Here is a 17,689-nt window from a genome sequence, read left to right as displayed (position 1 = left end):
TCTAGTTTGTCTCTCTCCTGGATGTTCTTTTCTGTACCATGTAAAGGACAAAACAATTATTTTGAAAAATTGTGCCTCCTTGGATCTTACACTGACTTATTAATCTGTAATAATACTAATAAAAGTTAACACTAAAATAAATATAAGACCTAGTAAAGATTTTATAACAGTTTAGTAATTCAGTTTACCCATGCTCTGCTTTTTATTAAGCTAGAGAAGTATTTTTTTAAAATGTGAAATATAATATGGAACAAGCTCTTTCCTCTTCCTTTTTTTTTTTTTTTTTTTTTCTTTTTTTTCTTTTTTGGCCTGGCTGTTTTACTTTACACCACCTTTGTACCAGCACCTCTATGAACATCCAGGCCAGTATATACTGGTGTAGGAAGGAAATTGGGCTGTGTCTTAAAGTTATTAAATCTGTGTTGCTTCCATACACAGAAAGCTGTTTCAGAAGCAGGTTAGAAGATTAGCTGGTTAGCTTTATATAATTTCTCAAATGCATCTCTTACTTAACAAGCAGTAGGAAATGCATTTTATTTGAAATGTATCTCAAGCAACGAGGCGCAGATCCTCCAAGATTATTTTGGCACTCAAATCCAACTGAAATTCATCCGTGACCTCAGGTGAACTCAGGCAACTAAATGCCATTTCAGAAACAGCCTTAGGGCCCCAGACTCCCTCAGCCTTGACATGTTATGGAGTGCAGGATGGGGCCTTGCTGAAGAAAGGCACAAAAACTGAAGTGAGATTAATTTAGCTCATTCCCATGGCTTTACTCCCACTCCACACAGTGATTTAACTTCTCACCTGCTTGTTCACTCTATGCAATGTGAAATACAATTGTATATGTAAAGTGAAGGAATAGTGAAAAGATTATCTGCCTATCAGTACAATAAATGATTGATATTGTTCATCTTGTGCAGTTGAAATCCTGAATTTTGCCTTATTTTAACATTTTAACAGTGTAAATGTTAAAAAAAAAATGGTATGCAAAATATGATGTAACATGACTGTTTGCTGAAAGCATTACAGTGAAAAATAAGGTAAAGCGTTTTGACAAAAAGTCATCACAGAAACTGAGATATGCGTTCCTGAGCATGAGCAAAGTTGCTTGTTCTGAAGCCATGCTGCTCCTACCACTGTTTGCAATTTTCTCCCTCATACAACAAAGCTACCTGCAGAGCGAATGTTTCTTCCAGTATGTTCTTGTGAATAAAAGACAATGATTTAAAAACACCATTCTAAAAAAGATGTCTATTCTACCAACGAACAACTAAATTTATAGCAAATACAGCTAAGTCTGCTGTAAGATCTCCATGTTTTCAAATCTCTTCAGTGCTCCGGGACAGAACTCTCAGAACTGTCAGGGTTGAGGCTGAACAAGGATTAGGTCAATAAGAGAGGCAACACTGAGAAAGACTGCAAGCTTCTTTCTTCTGGCAAGCATTCAGTAAAACAGATTTTCTAATCATTTTACAGTAGAAGGCAGTAAAAGTTTCCTAATTCTCAAAGAAAACAAAAATCCAGCAACCATTTGGCCTTTTAAAAAACCTTTGACATTATAAATGCCGCATCTGCTAATGCAAACTTTAACAGTATCCAGATGTCCCTCAGGGTGTCTCACCTGATTGCAAGTCATCAACCACTGAAGCTTTGATATAACTCACTGCCCGTTATAGAGAAGAGCAAGAGAGGTTTCACTGATGATTTTGTCAAGAACAAACACAGGCTTTGAAGCAAGCGATTTAGCTTTTCTTCTCTGCTGCACATTTCTATCCTGAAAAAAATCACGTTCATAGCATCACTGCTGTGGTCTAATTGCCACAGATCGCAAATTAGGAAACCATACATCTTTGCAAAGAATACCCTAGCAAGCTTCAGAAGGTTCTCAGCAGCATATTCCACACTGTGGACATGTCAAATAGAGATCAGAGCCAGCAGTGCTTTTACACAAAATGACCCTCATCTCACAGAACAGCAATACACTGCTGCTAGAACTCTGCATTCACTAGGATTGTTTATTCCATTAAGCAACATTAGCATTTTGTGATTAATTTCCATTTGTTATCTTGTGCATTCATATTAAGCCCTCACTGCAAGCGCTAGATGTAGTCACTGGTAGCTGAGGTGTAGCAAAATCCACACATACTTGCAATGTCAACAAGAAGGTTCAGAATCCATACCTGGGCACCTAAATATATGTGGCCTGAATTTCTGTATTGTGGAGCATTCCCAAACCCCTCTGAAATTAACTGAAGCTCTTCTGCACCAATTAAAAGCAGGCAAAGCACTGAAATCCCAAAGATCATTTTATTTTAATGCACATTAAATTATCACAAGAAAGACTGGGATTTTTACTTGGGCTGGAGTGACATTCCAAATTTACTCGCTACAACACAAAATTGCTCCATGGATTAAGTTAAAAATTTGTGCTTCACTGACCTTATTATGTGAATGTTATCAGCATGCAAAAAAAAAAAAAAAAAAAAAAAAAAAAAAAAAAAACAACCATATAATATTCTGAGTCAGAAGGGACCCACGAGAATTATGGAGTCCCATTCTTGGCTCCCTGCAGGACCACCCAAAATTTAGACCCGGTGTCTGAGAGCGCTGCCCAAACGCTCCCTGAACTCCGGCACTGGGGCCGTGCCCACTGCCCCGTGCAGCCCGTTCCTTGCCCGCCGCCCTCCGGTGCAGCCCCTGTCCCTGACCGCCACCCGCCCCTGCCCTGACGCAGCTCCATGCCGTTCCCTCGGGCCCTGTCGCCGTCACACGGAGCAGAGCTCAGCGCTGCCCCTCCGCTCCTTGTGAGGAGCTGCAGCTGCCGTCAGGCCTCCCCTCAGCTCCTCTGCTCTGGGCTGCAGAAACTCAGGGACCTCAGCGCTCCCCACCCATCTTGCCCTCTTCATATCTTTCCTTTAGATCCTCTCTGATAGCAGATCTGGACCTAAAACATGTAAAGATAAATAAGAAGCTCACGTCCCAGTGAACTTCCAAGTCAGTATGGACAGATAGGAACCTATGGTACTGGAAGGCTGCTATAAGGTCTCCTTTGAGCCTTCTCTTCTCTAGACTGAAAAGTCCCAGCTCTCTCAGCCCACCCTCCTAGGGGAGGTGCTCCAGCCCTCTGATCATCCTCATGGCCCTCCTTTGGACCAGCTTCAACAACTCTATGTTCTTCTTGTGTTGGGGACTTCAGAACTGGATGCTGTACTCCAGGTGGTGTCCCACAAGAGCAGAATCACCTCTCTCAAGCTGCTGGTTACACTTCTCTTATCTGAGGATACAGTTGGCTGCCTAGGCTGCAAGCACACATCACCAGCTCATGTTGGGTCTTTCATCCACTGACATCCCCAAATCCTTCTCAGGGCTGCTTTCAAGCCATTCACTGTGCAGTCTGTATTTGTGCTTGCCCAGACCCTAGCAAAGAACGCTGCACGTGGAATGCAGATACTATCCATCTCCTAGTATTATTACTGAACTCTTTATGTCAAACTATGAGAAACGCGCAATATGCAACCATGGACTATGTTTGTGAGTAAGGCACCTCACGGGACTTATCTTATGCCTCTTTCAGGACAGTCTAATTCTCGCTGGTATTTAGGAAGAGGTTCTTAGGAGATGTTCAAACCCAGCTAGACACTGTCTGGGTTTGGTGGCTGCTGCAAGTCATTCTCTTGAGGCTCATATATCACATCTTGCTACCTTAGTAACAAACAATTAAACTGTATTTAGGTAAAACATACATTTGAACATAAACTCTTCAGAGTCCATAAAAAGTGTAACAACTCTTTTAAGGAAGGACACACATTTAAGAGAACTGACTACTCTGCACTCTTGCAGAAATAGGTTAGAGATCAGAGTTACTTTTTTTCCCCCCACTTCACTAAATCCATATATTAGGAATAACATGCAATTCTAAAACATGCTATGTTGCACTCAAAACCTGCATCATCACCTTGTATTCATTTTGCCAACACAACTTTCAGAATCTAAAAGCAGCAAAATTGCATAAATTGAAATGAATATAGTTGGTATAGATAACAAACTACATTCTTATTATAGATTCTCAATAAAATTTAAAAAAATGTTTTCTGCTTGTTACTAAATAACATATGCTTTAAAAATGTTTGCCACAATTAATTATTTAGCTACAGACAGTAAACAGGTACAGTAACATACTTTGGAAGCAATGCCTGTGCCTGCAAGTAATGAAAGTTCTCAAATATTATCAGATACCTAATAGTTACTTACAAGACAGGTTTTAATAGGCTTCCCTTCAGTGTTCTGACTTCATGAGGTATAACAAAAGAAAGCAAAACATCCTTAAAAGACATGTAGCTGTAACTTTGAATGTTCAGGAAAGAGTGGTTGAAAGGTTTGTTATGAATTATTGTTATATATTGTTATAAATTAAAGCGAGCCCTAGAAGCAATGGCCTGAAACTGACGAGCATGGCAATGAAGGAAAGAAGGATTTTCTTATCTTCTGTAGCACAGGTTCACCATTCTCAGGATAAAGATGGCATGCGGAAATTGTCTTTATTATTACACAAATTCCACCTCACATAGTCCACCATTGCAGCAGAACACATAACTTGCTTCATCTTCATTTTAAGGCAACCAAATAATCTCAGAGTCAGATGTTGACATGCTAATGCAGCCTGAAGCATGGGTAAAGCAACAAGACAGCTGTCAGCACTTGAAAGGACGCATTTTTTAATTTCTTTTACATTCTGGATTCTTAAGTCACTCTATCAGTTTCAAAACACATACAGCTCTACGTCCATATTTTTATGTGTGGATGGTGAAATTAAAGAGAATTTTTAAAAGGCTTGGCTTTCAGGCTGGAAAGGTCAGACTGTTAATTTCTTTGAAGAATTCAATCCATTATTTAAAGCAGAGCAGGAGAGCGATCACACTAGGCAACCCTCTAAATCTAGGAACTGTACTTTAATCACTTGCTTATAACTAGTTTGAATCGTTTTGGTTGCAGTGAACTGACTAGAGTCAGAACTAACGCAGTCTTACAGATTCTCTGGCAGCTGTCAATTCAAGCTGAGTGTAGGGACTCCCCTTGTCTCATACACATTAGTAGCAATTGATTTTTAGTTTTCCAAGAACATTAAGTTAATCATGCTAAAGAAAGAGCTACTTAAGAAGGCATTACTATTTCTTAAATGTCATTTCTGAAGTTCAGCATAACAGACTGAAAATGTCATCAAAAAGCTGAGACCAAGATAGTCATGTATTTCAAAATGTATGTAACCATAGGAGTTGCATTTCATGTAAACATATGTAGCATTGCTAATAACTTGAAGTTTTGTTACTCACAAATTTAGGTCTTATTACCAAAGTGCTAACATTAGGACTTAATGATTTAGGTTTTCTTCAGACTAACAATTATATTTAGGTAGAAGGGTAATTCCCTTAAATAGTGGATATATCTTTCCATAGATGTCCATTTACTTTGATGAAACATCAAGTCTTCCTTGAAGGGATCTCTCTCCCTTAGGGCTGTTAAAATTCAGTTTCAGAGGGTGTAATCTCAATTCTGTTTTCTACTAATTCCTCTGATATTGGCTGGATCCCTAATAGTACCTACTAGCCAGAGGGCTTCTTTGCAATCTAAATCCACATTACTGGCCCCAGCGTCCCAAAACCAGAGCGTCCAGGTGACAATGTTCTCATTTGGATGTTGTGCAGTCTTTCACATCTTGAATCTCATCCATTTTTATAGCTCAGATAGTGATGACGGTCTCCTCATCTTAAAGGACTCCACATAGCAGCTTTCCACCTTCAATACTTTCCCACTATATGTCAAAACTCATCAGAGAATAAGTCATACCTCTTTTCAATCTCTGGTAATTCGTTGTATGGTGGGGGCCTCTTCCACACCTCACCTCTTCCCCTGATGGTATTTCAAAGTTCTTACTTTCAGGCCAGTCCATGATCACTTCCAAGATTCCTGAATGATTAATGTTTCCCATCCAAGCCCACTATGTAATCAATGCAATCCACATACTCCAAGTACCACAGTGCGAGGAGAGGACCTTCCCTTTAAATATCCAATTTAGCACCAGTAGTCAAGGCTCTAAAATAAGTTGTGCTTCAGTACCAATCATATCTGAAGCAGCCCCAACCCCCATGCATGCTGCAAATACCTCTTTTTCAGTTGCACTGTAGCACTCTTTGGATCCTCTACATCCTCGACTCCAAAACTCATGAAGTCAACCAAGTCTCCTCTGAAGTTTTTTGCAAAAGACTCTAAAAGCGAGGCCCTTCTCCCAGGCTGCAGTGTTGAACATTTTTTTGTTTGTTTTGTTGTTTTTTGTTTTTGTTTTTTTTTTTTTAATTAAAGTAAAATAAAATTTTAGAAAATTGTTTGCTATTTATAAGGTTAGACTGCAGATGGAAAAAGACAAGTTATATTCCAAATATGAAGACTTGGAAATATTTTACTGCAATCAACATACAAAGATTTTGAAGTCCACTTTCTCATTTGGTTACTTCTAAGTATTTATGAATTAGTAGTGGTTTATTTCCAGAAGTCAACATCACACAGTTGGGCACTTTAAGAGCCTTTTGTTTTCCTGATCATTGCTTCCATCATATCCCACTGCTCCTTGGTAACCTAAAAAAAGAAAACAGCATTTTATTGGGATTTCATGTAATAATTACACATCCAAATACTTTAACAGAAAATAGCAGGCAAGAAGTTTAGTACCTTTTTCAAATCATTGAATTCTCCTGCCATAGAAACATATTCTCCGCCATCCATTCTAACAACCTAGAGAAAGCATAAGAGGTGTATTTAGCAACAGCATTTTTTCTGTTGCATTCCCTTGTTCTAAACATTTGTAATGATTTAGATCAAGCAAATTCCAAACACACTCAAAATGATGCAATTCAATCTTTTTTTTTTTTCCCAAGTTTTTGAAGGTGCTTAGACAGGTTAATAATTAGAAGATTAATCATGATTTCAAATTTCGAAGTAATTTACTTGTTTCATTTCTGAAACACTGTAATGTAACAGACACTTGAAAAAAAATTCAGAAAAACTCAGACCATCATCAGGTTGGCTGTATAAATGGAATCAACTGTAACTTACTGCTCCATTAACCCAGCTTGCATAGTCACTGCAGAAATAGGCAGCGAGATTTGCAATTTCTTCAACAGTTCCCAGGCGGCCACAGGGAATCCTCTCAATCATTTTCTTCTCAAACATGCCAGTTGGGTCAAGGCGGCTAAAAGCACCCTGAGAATTAAGAGAAACAGATGAAGAGTTTTAACTACATCAGACATCAAAACCATAGAGAGATTTAAGCTTAACATGGAAGTTAATGTTTGTGAGCAAACAGCCTACATCATCTTTGTCAGCAGGATTTTTAAAAAAGTATGACAGAAAAAACAATTTACTTCTATTGCACCAGTGTGCATCTATACTGGGTGGCCAGCTGGAATTTAATACCTGTTTGGGAGAGGCACACAAACAAAAGTGGTTACTTTCCGAAAACACCTTTAGTATAATAATATGCTATTTGTAAAAGGGAGAGAAAGAGTAGCAAAGTTACAGAAAGAAAATAATATGCAACATAAAGGACAACTGAAGAGCGAAAAGGAAAAAACACCCAAATTGTTGCATTGGCTAACGAATTAAACTAAGTTGCTCTAAGCTTCTAATATCTGAATAGCTTAGAACAGCATGGGAAATGGAAGTTTTCTGACTTCCCAGCTCCTAGACAAAGAAACAATTCCTCAAGCAGCATCAGGAACATTTATCTTAGGTTACTGAAGTTGTTAAAGCGTACTCTAATTCAACTAATTACAGCTCCACTCATGCCATTTAAGCCCTCAATGGCCATGCTTTTAAATGGCAGTTTATAAACTTAGTAGTATTGCTCTCGTATGCTTTTTCCCTTTCCCTCTGATTTCCAGCAGCGTTTTCTAAAGACGCAGAAGTAACCCGTAAAGCAGAAAGTCTTGATTTTGCAATATGATTTTTAAGTAAAGCCAGTTCATAGTTTTAGCTTCCAGAGAAATTTTAACTTGGAACTAGTATGATAAATGCAATGCTTTATAGAGAAAAACAGAGCTTATCGAGGGGAAATATGCTATTAAATCAGAAACATTAACGGGAAGTAGCAATCTGGACGTTTAAAGTATTTAATTTGCCAAAAATTCTGAGAATCTATAAAACAAACTCATCTTGCTATATGATACAGCAGATGCTAAAAGTTTATACAGATTCAAAAAGGAATAGGACAAAGGAATAGGATTTAAAAAAAAAAAAAAAAAATCCATCAAGATAACTACATTATGAAGAGTTGTATATATCAAACTCTTCATGCCACAGACTACCAGAGGCTGGAAACAAAAGAATAATTATCATTACATGTTTTTCTTATACCTTTGGCCACAAGTCTACCGGGTACAAGGCCTGGAGAGCTTTCAGTCTGATCCTGTAATGTCATTTTAACAACATTGCTGATACTGTCACTCATCTATCCTTGCAGTCAAGAAAGCTAAAGATAAGCTATCTGGAATAGCATGGAAAACTGACAAAACAGAAATGTAGCAATGCACATTTTTGCACATGCGCCCCCAAAACAACAGTAAAAAAAAAAAAAATAATCAAGAAGCACTATACAGATAGTTGAAATATGATTATTAGCTGTTACTGCTCATAACTGTAATATTTGGACTCTGAAAGGGATTCAACTCTCTCTTCTTGCAGCACTCATCCCTTCTTCTTCCTGCTCCAGATGGTCTAGATTAATTCCTTTAAACCCTCCAGACCTCCTTTTCATTCATATCAAAGCTTCACATGTCCTTGATGCATTATGCTTTCCTCTTTCTAGTTATGTGGTTTCCAACAAAACTAGTGAGTTTCTGTTCTCAAAGACCTAAAAAAGACTCTGAAATTTTGGAATTGAGATACTTTGTTTAAAGAATCAGGAGTTCAAATAGAAATAGGCACTTGTACTCCATCAAGAACTCGCTTCACTTGAGAAATAATGTATAGTCTCAAATGCATACAGAAGAAAGTAAATTAAAATATTTTGGCATGTACTTCTTTGAAGCATTCAAAAAAAAAAAAGTTTGTGTTATATTAGTATAGTAACATTCTATTTTATAAACTAATTATTGAAAAAGTTATTTACCATTATTCCAGCACAACCTTGGACTTCCAAAGAACTTATACTCCAATTTGGTGGTTATAGAAAAGATTAGACTATCTTAAGTGCAAGCCTGTACTACAAAGCATATTGAAGGCTGTGTTTCACTTCATGCTATGTACCTTTGTTTTTATTGGACCTGGTTGAATCACATTGAATCTCATGCCATATTTACCCCACTCGGCTGCAAGAGACCTAAAAATGCATTAAAAAATGCATCAATATTTTAAACACATTATTTTAATAATGCTATTAATAAATAAACAACCAAATCTTATGTGCAAATACTAAAATTTGAGTCCTCAAACAGGCATTTCCACTTAAGGGGTTCTGATGTTTTTCTTAAGAACAACAACATTTCAGAAGTAACAAAACAAAACCACAATCAGAAACACAAGAACACTGATTTAGGAGATGCAGTTTAACTTTCTTGTATTGCCTCTAACACTTCTGGGTTCTATGAGAGTTTTTCCAACTCACAAATCCGCAGGAAAAAAATACATCTTTAGTCACAGTGTTGTTTTAAAGCAAATTTACACGCTTAACAGGCTCACTATACTGGCTAAGTACCACAGCCCATGCAAGTTAAGGGGCAAAAGTTGGCAGTCATAAAGAACAGCTCTGCCAAACACAAAAAAGTTACATAACAGCCAACTCTAAGAGAGACAAATTGAGCAACCAGTGGAGAGGAGTGGGCAAAGAAGTGGGAAATACATGCAGGCGATGAGGAAAAAAAATGCACCCCAATGGGAATGCTGCTCCTATAGCAGCAATTGACATAAGATGTTATAAAACTATAACTTATTCCCAAATGCATCAGATGCTTTCCAGAGCCATTGCAAATAGAACTATTTCAACCAAAGAAACACTGACTCCATTGTTATTCTCTTCTTCTAACCACAGAAAATGGCTTTTGGCTGATTTTGTTCCATTCAAAAGTAATAGAGGGGAAAAAAGAAAAAAACACTCACCATGAAAACTCCTAATGATAACATTTGCTTCTACAAAATACATGCACCCACATTTTCACTTTTTTGTCATGATAAAAATTATCACAATAATAGCAGTTACCACTTCATTCTAAAAGAAGCTGTCAGTATATCATTTTGTTGCAAGGATAATAGAGGCTGGAAGGTTCTCTTATCACACTGCATGGGAGGACTACATTAATTGTAACAACTAGCTCTGTTTTTATATTATCCTATCGCATGGATGTGTAAAGCAACTTTTTGTCTATTACTCACTTGCTCAGTGCTTCTACACCAGCTTTGGCAGAGGCACTTGGCAACACAAATCCTGAACCACTCTCTGCATAAATGGTTGTAATAGAAAGGAATGCAGCTCCTGGAAATTGCAACAATATTAATAAACAAAAAACAACACACACAAAGATCAAACTTAGATAATAAGTTAAAAAGCAAGCTCAGTGGTATAGAAGTTTGCAGTTTCAGTGTAAGGGATGCCATCTGCTGAGTTGAAAAAAGACTTTCAGAAGAACTAGTCTTTTTTCCCCCTTCAGTTTCCCCTATTCTGAATGTTAGTTGTTCCACAGACATGAAAACGGGCCTATTTTAGGCTATTAAAGCCTAACTTCAGACTTCTACTGATAATGGGCTCAGGCTAAACAGAGTTGTATTGAATGAACCTAACACAGAAGCAAGGATAATAAAATTACAGCCCGTAAGTTTGAAGTATACTTCAATTCACACATATATTTTATTTCCAAAGTTTACACTCATAAGAAGGAAAACACTTAAGCAATTTACTCTTCTCACTTTGTGAGTGAGAATGCGTAAATAATACACTTAGCAGATTACAAACCTCTTCTACATGTCACTGCAAACTTACAGTCCAAAAACAGAGCTCCTCTATTATTTATTAAAGAACATTTAATACAGGTCACCCTGCAGTCCTACAGTATGTGCTTTGTAACTACCAGATGTACAGCACTGTGATAGAGAGTCTTAAAATATTTGCATTGGGTGGAATTTCTATCACTTCAGAAATTAAGGTCTCTGCTCAAATTAAAAAAAATAAAAAAGCAAACAAGAAACAAGAAAATGAAAGCAGATAATGAAAGGACAAACAGATACATTTTTGCAAGTAAATCAGGTGTGTATCTAAAAACAAACAAACAAAAATCTTTGTATAAAGGATGCTTACATACAAAATCACCTAGAAAGAAGGTATGCAAGAAACAGCAAGAGAAATTTCTGTGTTTTGTAAGCTTAGTAGAGAAGTAAAGAGAGACAGCATGAAAGTGAATGAACTTCTATAGCTTGCAGAATTTGAAGGCAGAAGTAGCAAAAGTAGTTTTAATTCAAGAGCAAAAAAGACACATTTTTAAAGCTATATTTTACATTACTATAAGGATATGCTGTAAGCATCCATTAGGCCACAGAACAAACTATGAACATATTTGCTAGAATGATGCAATGAAGCAGAGCTGGGGATGGAACATTAAGTAAGAATGAAATACCTCATCAAATGACCAAAACTACTACAGACTTGCAGAAATACACATACAACATTAAGTTTATATTGTTACTATTAATACAGTACAAACTTTATAGGAAGCACAAAGCACTGAGTACATTTTGAGAGTTTACTCTGGAGTTAGAAGAATACAGTGCAAATACTAAAGGCTTAATTCAGCACAGTGGATGTACCTAGAGAACATCATTTGTAGGGCCATATGAAAAATCACAACCTGCCTTACCACTTGAAATACTATTTGATGGTACCATATTAGATGATCTTTAAGGTCCCTTTCAACCCAAGCCATTCTATGATTATATGACACCAATTAAAAAAAAAAAGCCTCAAAGGTCGTATTCTCTAGCACCATTAGCCCAATACTACAGTTGTGAATTTTAATTATTTATATATGTACAAGTCTAGGAGGAAAATGTTAAGTGATATTCTTTCTTGTTGTTCATTTAAATAAATAAATGTCACATGCTGAGCTTCTTAACGAAACCAACACAGATATAGAAGACCTGGGAGAAATAACATATGCTTTAGACAAAGTTTCTTCAGTCTTACAAATGTTTTGCAGTTACTGTAAATTCTGCAAACAGATTTTCAAACGCAACCTCTATATTCTGGGTCCAACCTTAAGAGCAGACTCAGTGATAAAATAATTGCTAACTAGTCCTGCTGTTTGATTTTTAAGCGTTGCTTCTTTCATACTCACAAAACTGGCTATTACACATAAGCACTGTAAGGGAAGGAAAGCAAGTAACAGTATGCTACAAGGCTTAGGTACTACTTAATGTAAATTGAAGATACCTTTTTGTGCTTTAATGAGTTCCTTTCCAATTTCCAAAGTTACAAAGGCAGTACCGTTAAGTACAATATCAGTTATAGTTTTCCATGCATTAGCAGAAAGTCGTTCAGAAGGGGAAATAAAGTTCCCTGCTGCGTTGTTTATCACAACCTGAAACACAAGGAGTTAATTAAAAATAACCCTTCCTTAGAGAAGGTCTCTCTAGATTAGATACATTTTCCATTACAGTGATTTCCTTCGTACTTACTCAGAGCATTTTCAAAGACAGAAGTTGTTCACTTTCTCTACAACACTTACATTAGGATGTCCTGCCACTTGAATTAATTCAGCAACAGCATTCTTAACAGAAGCTGGATCTCTCACATCACACTGGATGGCATGGACCTGTATAACAATAGAAGGGCAGCCTTAAGACTTCAAATGCTTATCCCACAAATTAAACAATCCCCCAGAACCATATAAATGCATTAAAAAAAAAAAAAAAAACCAAAAAACTATACCCATTTAATGTGTAATTAAAATTCCCACTTCTATAAAATTTACCTTATTCCCTGTTTTAGAAGAAATTTCTTCCGCCGTTCCTTTCAAAACATCAAGCTTTCTAGAAATAATCATATATCAGTGAATTTCAATTAAATGCAATTACAATTCAGAAAAATAAAAAGCTGATGAATCCTTTCTTAGCAGACATCAGCTAAGTTTTAAAAAGTGATGCGTATGTGTTTGTGCATAGTGAAAGTTTTCATGAAAATAGCTTCAAAATGAAAATATTTAGTTACTAATTTTCTGAAAGTTAATCAAAAATCTAAGTACCTTCTGTTCATTACTACTTAAAAGTAACTAAGAAACGACAAAGGAAGAAGAACAATCTTAGCTAACTTACTACATTTGATTAGTTTAAGTACTTTCCTATTCAGTACATCATGATAATAAACCCAGCTTTATCTACTGCTCTGCTAACACTTTGCAAGGGCCAGGTTTCAAGTATCTAAATTGCTACTTGGAAGAATGTCAGAACACTAATTTTGTTTCCAAAATGAAACTGCTTTTCTTATTTTTATTATATCACTAACTGAACTGTATAAATATTATCTTTGTTAAGAGGAATTATTTTAATTCTTTATTGCTATTAAAATCTGCATTATGAACACCCATATTAATACAGAAGTGATCAATAACATGCATTTCAATTTTGTGCTCTCTTTTATGCTTTAGTGGGATTTATGTCTAATATTCTGGCTTGTTTATTTTCCTGCCCCAACACACAAGATTTTTCAAAGTCTTCTCATCAGGTCTTCAGTATTTCCCATGCTACACTCTAATTTAAAAGTGAACAGTGTAAATAAATTAACCAGAGTAAATAAATTAACAGAGTTTATCCAGCTTGCGAAGAAAAGAAACCAGATCCATTCAGCACTCAACACTAAAAGCCCTAAAATGTGTTCATTAATATTTACCGGCTTGCTATGACACACACGGCACCCAAACTGGATAAAGCTGTTGTCATGCCTTTGCCAATCCCAGTACCTCCACCAGTTATAAATGCCACCTTCCCTTGAAAGGAATTTGGTGGCAACATCACTTTTTGAAGAGGTGAAAAGAATGCAGCTTGTGGAGCTTTGCTCTCTTGCAGCAGCACATTTGGTCCATGGCTGAAGAACTGAAAGAAAGAAAAAAGAAGAAGAAAAAAAATCCATTTCCATTTACAGAACTGCTAATAAAGATTAGATTTGCTCGTGCAAGTAACAACTTTATAGCTATCTTCCTGTTACACAAACTGAATACAAAAATGATTAGCTTGCATTTATGTTGAAGTTACTAAAAGCGCACCATAGCATAAAACAAATCCTAAACTGGTAAAGTAACTAGGCCACTTTTAGGCATTCCATTCCAACTACAAAAATACCGAGAACACATTTTAATCGCAGTGTTGGTTATTTCAAATATTAGCTATCCTTACGGCTGTCTGTTTTGTTCATGTATGTGGAAATACCTTACTGGCTAATTACTAGATTTACAGTAGGATTTGAGATTCACATTCATATACGTACTGAATACCACTTACAGCAAGTTAGCCCTAGATTAGCTAATTTTTGCAAGCAAATGTGTGGTTTGTACTTACTAAAAACAAAACAAAAAAACAAACAAACAAAAAAAAACCACACAGAAACAACACCAGAGAAGAAAATTCATTATTACATTCAGTAATACATTTTCTAAGAAAACAGTATGCAATACAATCCCATAATACTAGTGTATGCAATAAGTTACACAACTCTAGTGTAAGCAGTAAGTAATCTGTAGTGTCACCAAGAAAAATAGTCAAGAGGGCATTTCTGTAATCCTCCAATACTGGAGTACATCCTCAAACTGAATGACATGACTTGGCACAGCAGCATTACGTAAACAGTTAAGAAATTCACAAATTACTTGGAACATGAAAGTTATCTCAATCTGGAACTGAAAACATTTCTAAATACAACAAAGTTCGGTTATTTGTTTAAGTGAGAAAAAATAGAAGAACTTAAGCTATATTTATCTTTTCCAATACTAATTTGTAATTGAATCTTTAATGCATCCTTTTGACTACACAAGCTTGTAGTATAATTTTAGGAAAACTTTGTGTTTACTTTTATACGTCACTGCTCATAAAAACATAACATTGTTATGCCAACAGGAAATGTGTTGAAGGAGAAAAGGCTACTTTAAAACAGTACAAATAGAACAATAAATAGCTTGTGGCATGTACAAACTCCCCTTTGCAACACTGAAATTAACAGGTGACGCTCTCAGCAACAGCCGAATAGTCTATTAGCTGGAGTCAAGGTGCCACTGGGACTCTCTTTCCATCAGGTCAATGGATAAACTCTCCAAAGGGGTTTGGTAGCGATGGACACAGCCCCCTCCTTTGCTCACCACCACAGAGATTTCGCAAGCAGCTCCTGCTGAAGGAGGCAGATAGAAAGCAGGCCAGAGAGCACGGGGTATTGCACCAAAGTTAATAAACGACTCTGAAAGCATCGAGCCCACGTGTTAAAGCAGTCTGCTGGGGGACTCGTCACTACTTTGCACAAAGGGCTTCCTTGAGAAGATTTGTTCCAAGTAATCATTCCAGCACTTAATGCCAAGATTCTAAATTAAACTACAGGCATAAAGAAAAGCATAAAGAAACCACGCAACGTGAACAGGAGAAAAAACAAACTCCCCCGTACCCAGGTGGTGGAAGTAAATCACTAAGTTACCACAAAAGGCTCCCCCGGAGGAAGTCTTTCGTAAGAAGGCACGCCCCCACGAAGCGGCAGCGGCACCGCTCCGACCTTTCACCCAGATGGCATCGTGCGCTCCTGCAGCAGATACCGGCGTGCCCGAAGGGGAGCGGGGAGAAACAGGCAGGAGGCGCGTCCCAGGGAGCACGGGGCGCTGAGAGGGTATCGGGGTACCACAGCCCTGAGAATTTCTCGGCCCACCCTCAGCTCTATGAGAGCGGGCGGCGCCTTACCCGTCTCGTGCCGGAGAAGCGGATCGAGCCATTGCCGCGGAGAGCGGTCCGGCCGATCATTGCCGCCGCCATCTTGTGCTCCGGAGGTGGGGGTGTGCGGTGGGGCGGTGCGGAGCGGCCGTTCCCCGGCTCCTCTCAGCCCTGCCCGGCCGCGGGAGGGGCGCTTCTGCCTCTGCAGCTGGGGCGGGCGGGGCGGCGAGTCCGGGTCTGCAGCGCCCCTCCGGCCTAGGCTTCTGCCGTCACCTCGAAATACGTGCTGTTAGAAAGATACTGACGCTTTACGAATAATCTTCGGTTTGGGTGCTACTTCGGAGTATAGGAAGGATTTAAGAATACTTACATTCAAGCACCCAGTCTCTGGTTGACAACAAGTTGGGAGGTTTACAGGGCAGAAAATACCCATTTTTTTATTTTTAATTTTGTGGGGTAACCTGAGCAATTGTAAGAATGTAAATGTAACATCTGTAGGTGAAAAACAAGTCATTAAAAGCAGTAACAGTTAAAGCATTGTCTGAAAGCATCTAACCAGCACTAGTCTTCTGCAGGGATAATTGCCTCAATAACATGTTGCAGAAATGCCATGAGAAAATCAGTATGTAAGTGTTGGCGATGATTCAGGTTTTCAAGGTCCTGGCCAGGTGTGACAATGGTTGTAAACTTGGATTCCTATAGTTTCTGCTGTTCAAAGTACCCCAGTGAAAGAAACAGCCCCTCATGATAAAGTTTAGAAATAGTCCAAGAAGCTGTTGATACAAAAGGGTACTAAGAAAAAAAATCCCCAGCCGAGTGTGAGTATCAAGGAGAAAGCAAGTGCAGTGAAGACATGGTGATGGTGAAGGTCTATGTTTCTGTTCAGGGTAAAAGATGAATGGTGGATCACCTCAAAGTTCTATTTAGATACTGTTTCACTGGGTTTGATGGACTTTGGTGCTAATTCACGAATTAATATGTTGAGTTAAGCTGGTTGCCTATATGGGTATCTGAAAGGCCTCTTTCTGTGCTGGTCGTCACTGAGGAAATTAAGTTTTGAACCCTGAGGAAAATAAAGGAATATGTGGAGAACCAAAAATTTAAAGAACAAGCATTCCTTTGATCAGTCGGGATGGGAGAGCAGTGAGAAAGTCAAGAAGTCTAGAAAGTATATGGGAATCAATAGGAAAATGATAGCGGAAGATAAAATTGGATAAATGCAGGGAAATTGAGGGTACAAATATTATAATATGGTTTACAGGATTCATACAGTTTCTTATGATGATCATTTGTCATATGAGATTGTTATCACAAAAGCCAAGCCAAAAGGATAAATAAGCCAGAAAAATGATAATGAACTGTACAGAGAATATTGAAGTACCATTATACAAAGCTGAAATATTGCCTCATCTATGATACACCATAGATTTTTGGTTGCCCTCGTGCAAAATGGAAGTTGCAAAATTATGAGGGACTGAAAAAATGAGTAAGGGCAATGAAGAAAACATGTTCCAAAAAGTATTAAGGAACTGGGGTCATTTATTTCAGAGGAAATGCAGGAGAGAAAATATTAAAAGGGAACATTTAAGGACAAAGAATGCTTGAAGTCATCATATATGGAGGTTAGGGCCGCAAAGATGATCAGAGGACTGAAGCACCTCCCCTGTGAGGACAGGCTGAGAGAGCTGGGGCTCTGGGGGACCTTATAGCAGCCCTCCAGTACCTGAAGGGGATCTGCCAGAAGGCTCGAGGA

General features: G+C 37.8%; 1 protein-coding gene across 1 annotated transcript; it reads right to left on the bottom strand.

Moving 5' to 3' along the window:
* Window positions 1–6,573: 6,573 nt before the first annotated feature.
* On the bottom strand, window positions 6,574–16,038 carry DECR1 (2,4-dienoyl-CoA reductase 1; the record flags this gene model as incomplete). The annotated part of the gene is made up of 10 exons (XM_079533328.1): window positions 6,574–6,633; window positions 6,727–6,789; window positions 7,111–7,257; window positions 9,301–9,373; window positions 10,423–10,522; window positions 12,470–12,617; window positions 12,765–12,851; window positions 13,011–13,068; window positions 13,925–14,127; window positions 15,967–16,038. 10 exons carry the CDS (start codon window positions 16,036–16,038, stop codon window positions 6,574–6,576), a joined length of 1,011 nt encoding a protein of 336 aa, XP_079389454.1.
* Between the last annotated feature and the right edge of the window lie 1,651 nt (window positions 16,039–17,689).

This window comes from Tetrao urogallus (assembly GCF_951394365.1).
Source record: "Tetrao urogallus genome assembly, chromosome: 3".
Taxonomy (NCBI): Eukaryota; Metazoa; Chordata; class Aves; order Galliformes; family Phasianidae; genus Tetrao; species Tetrao urogallus.
This window is presented reverse-complemented; position numbering and strand designations above follow the sequence as displayed.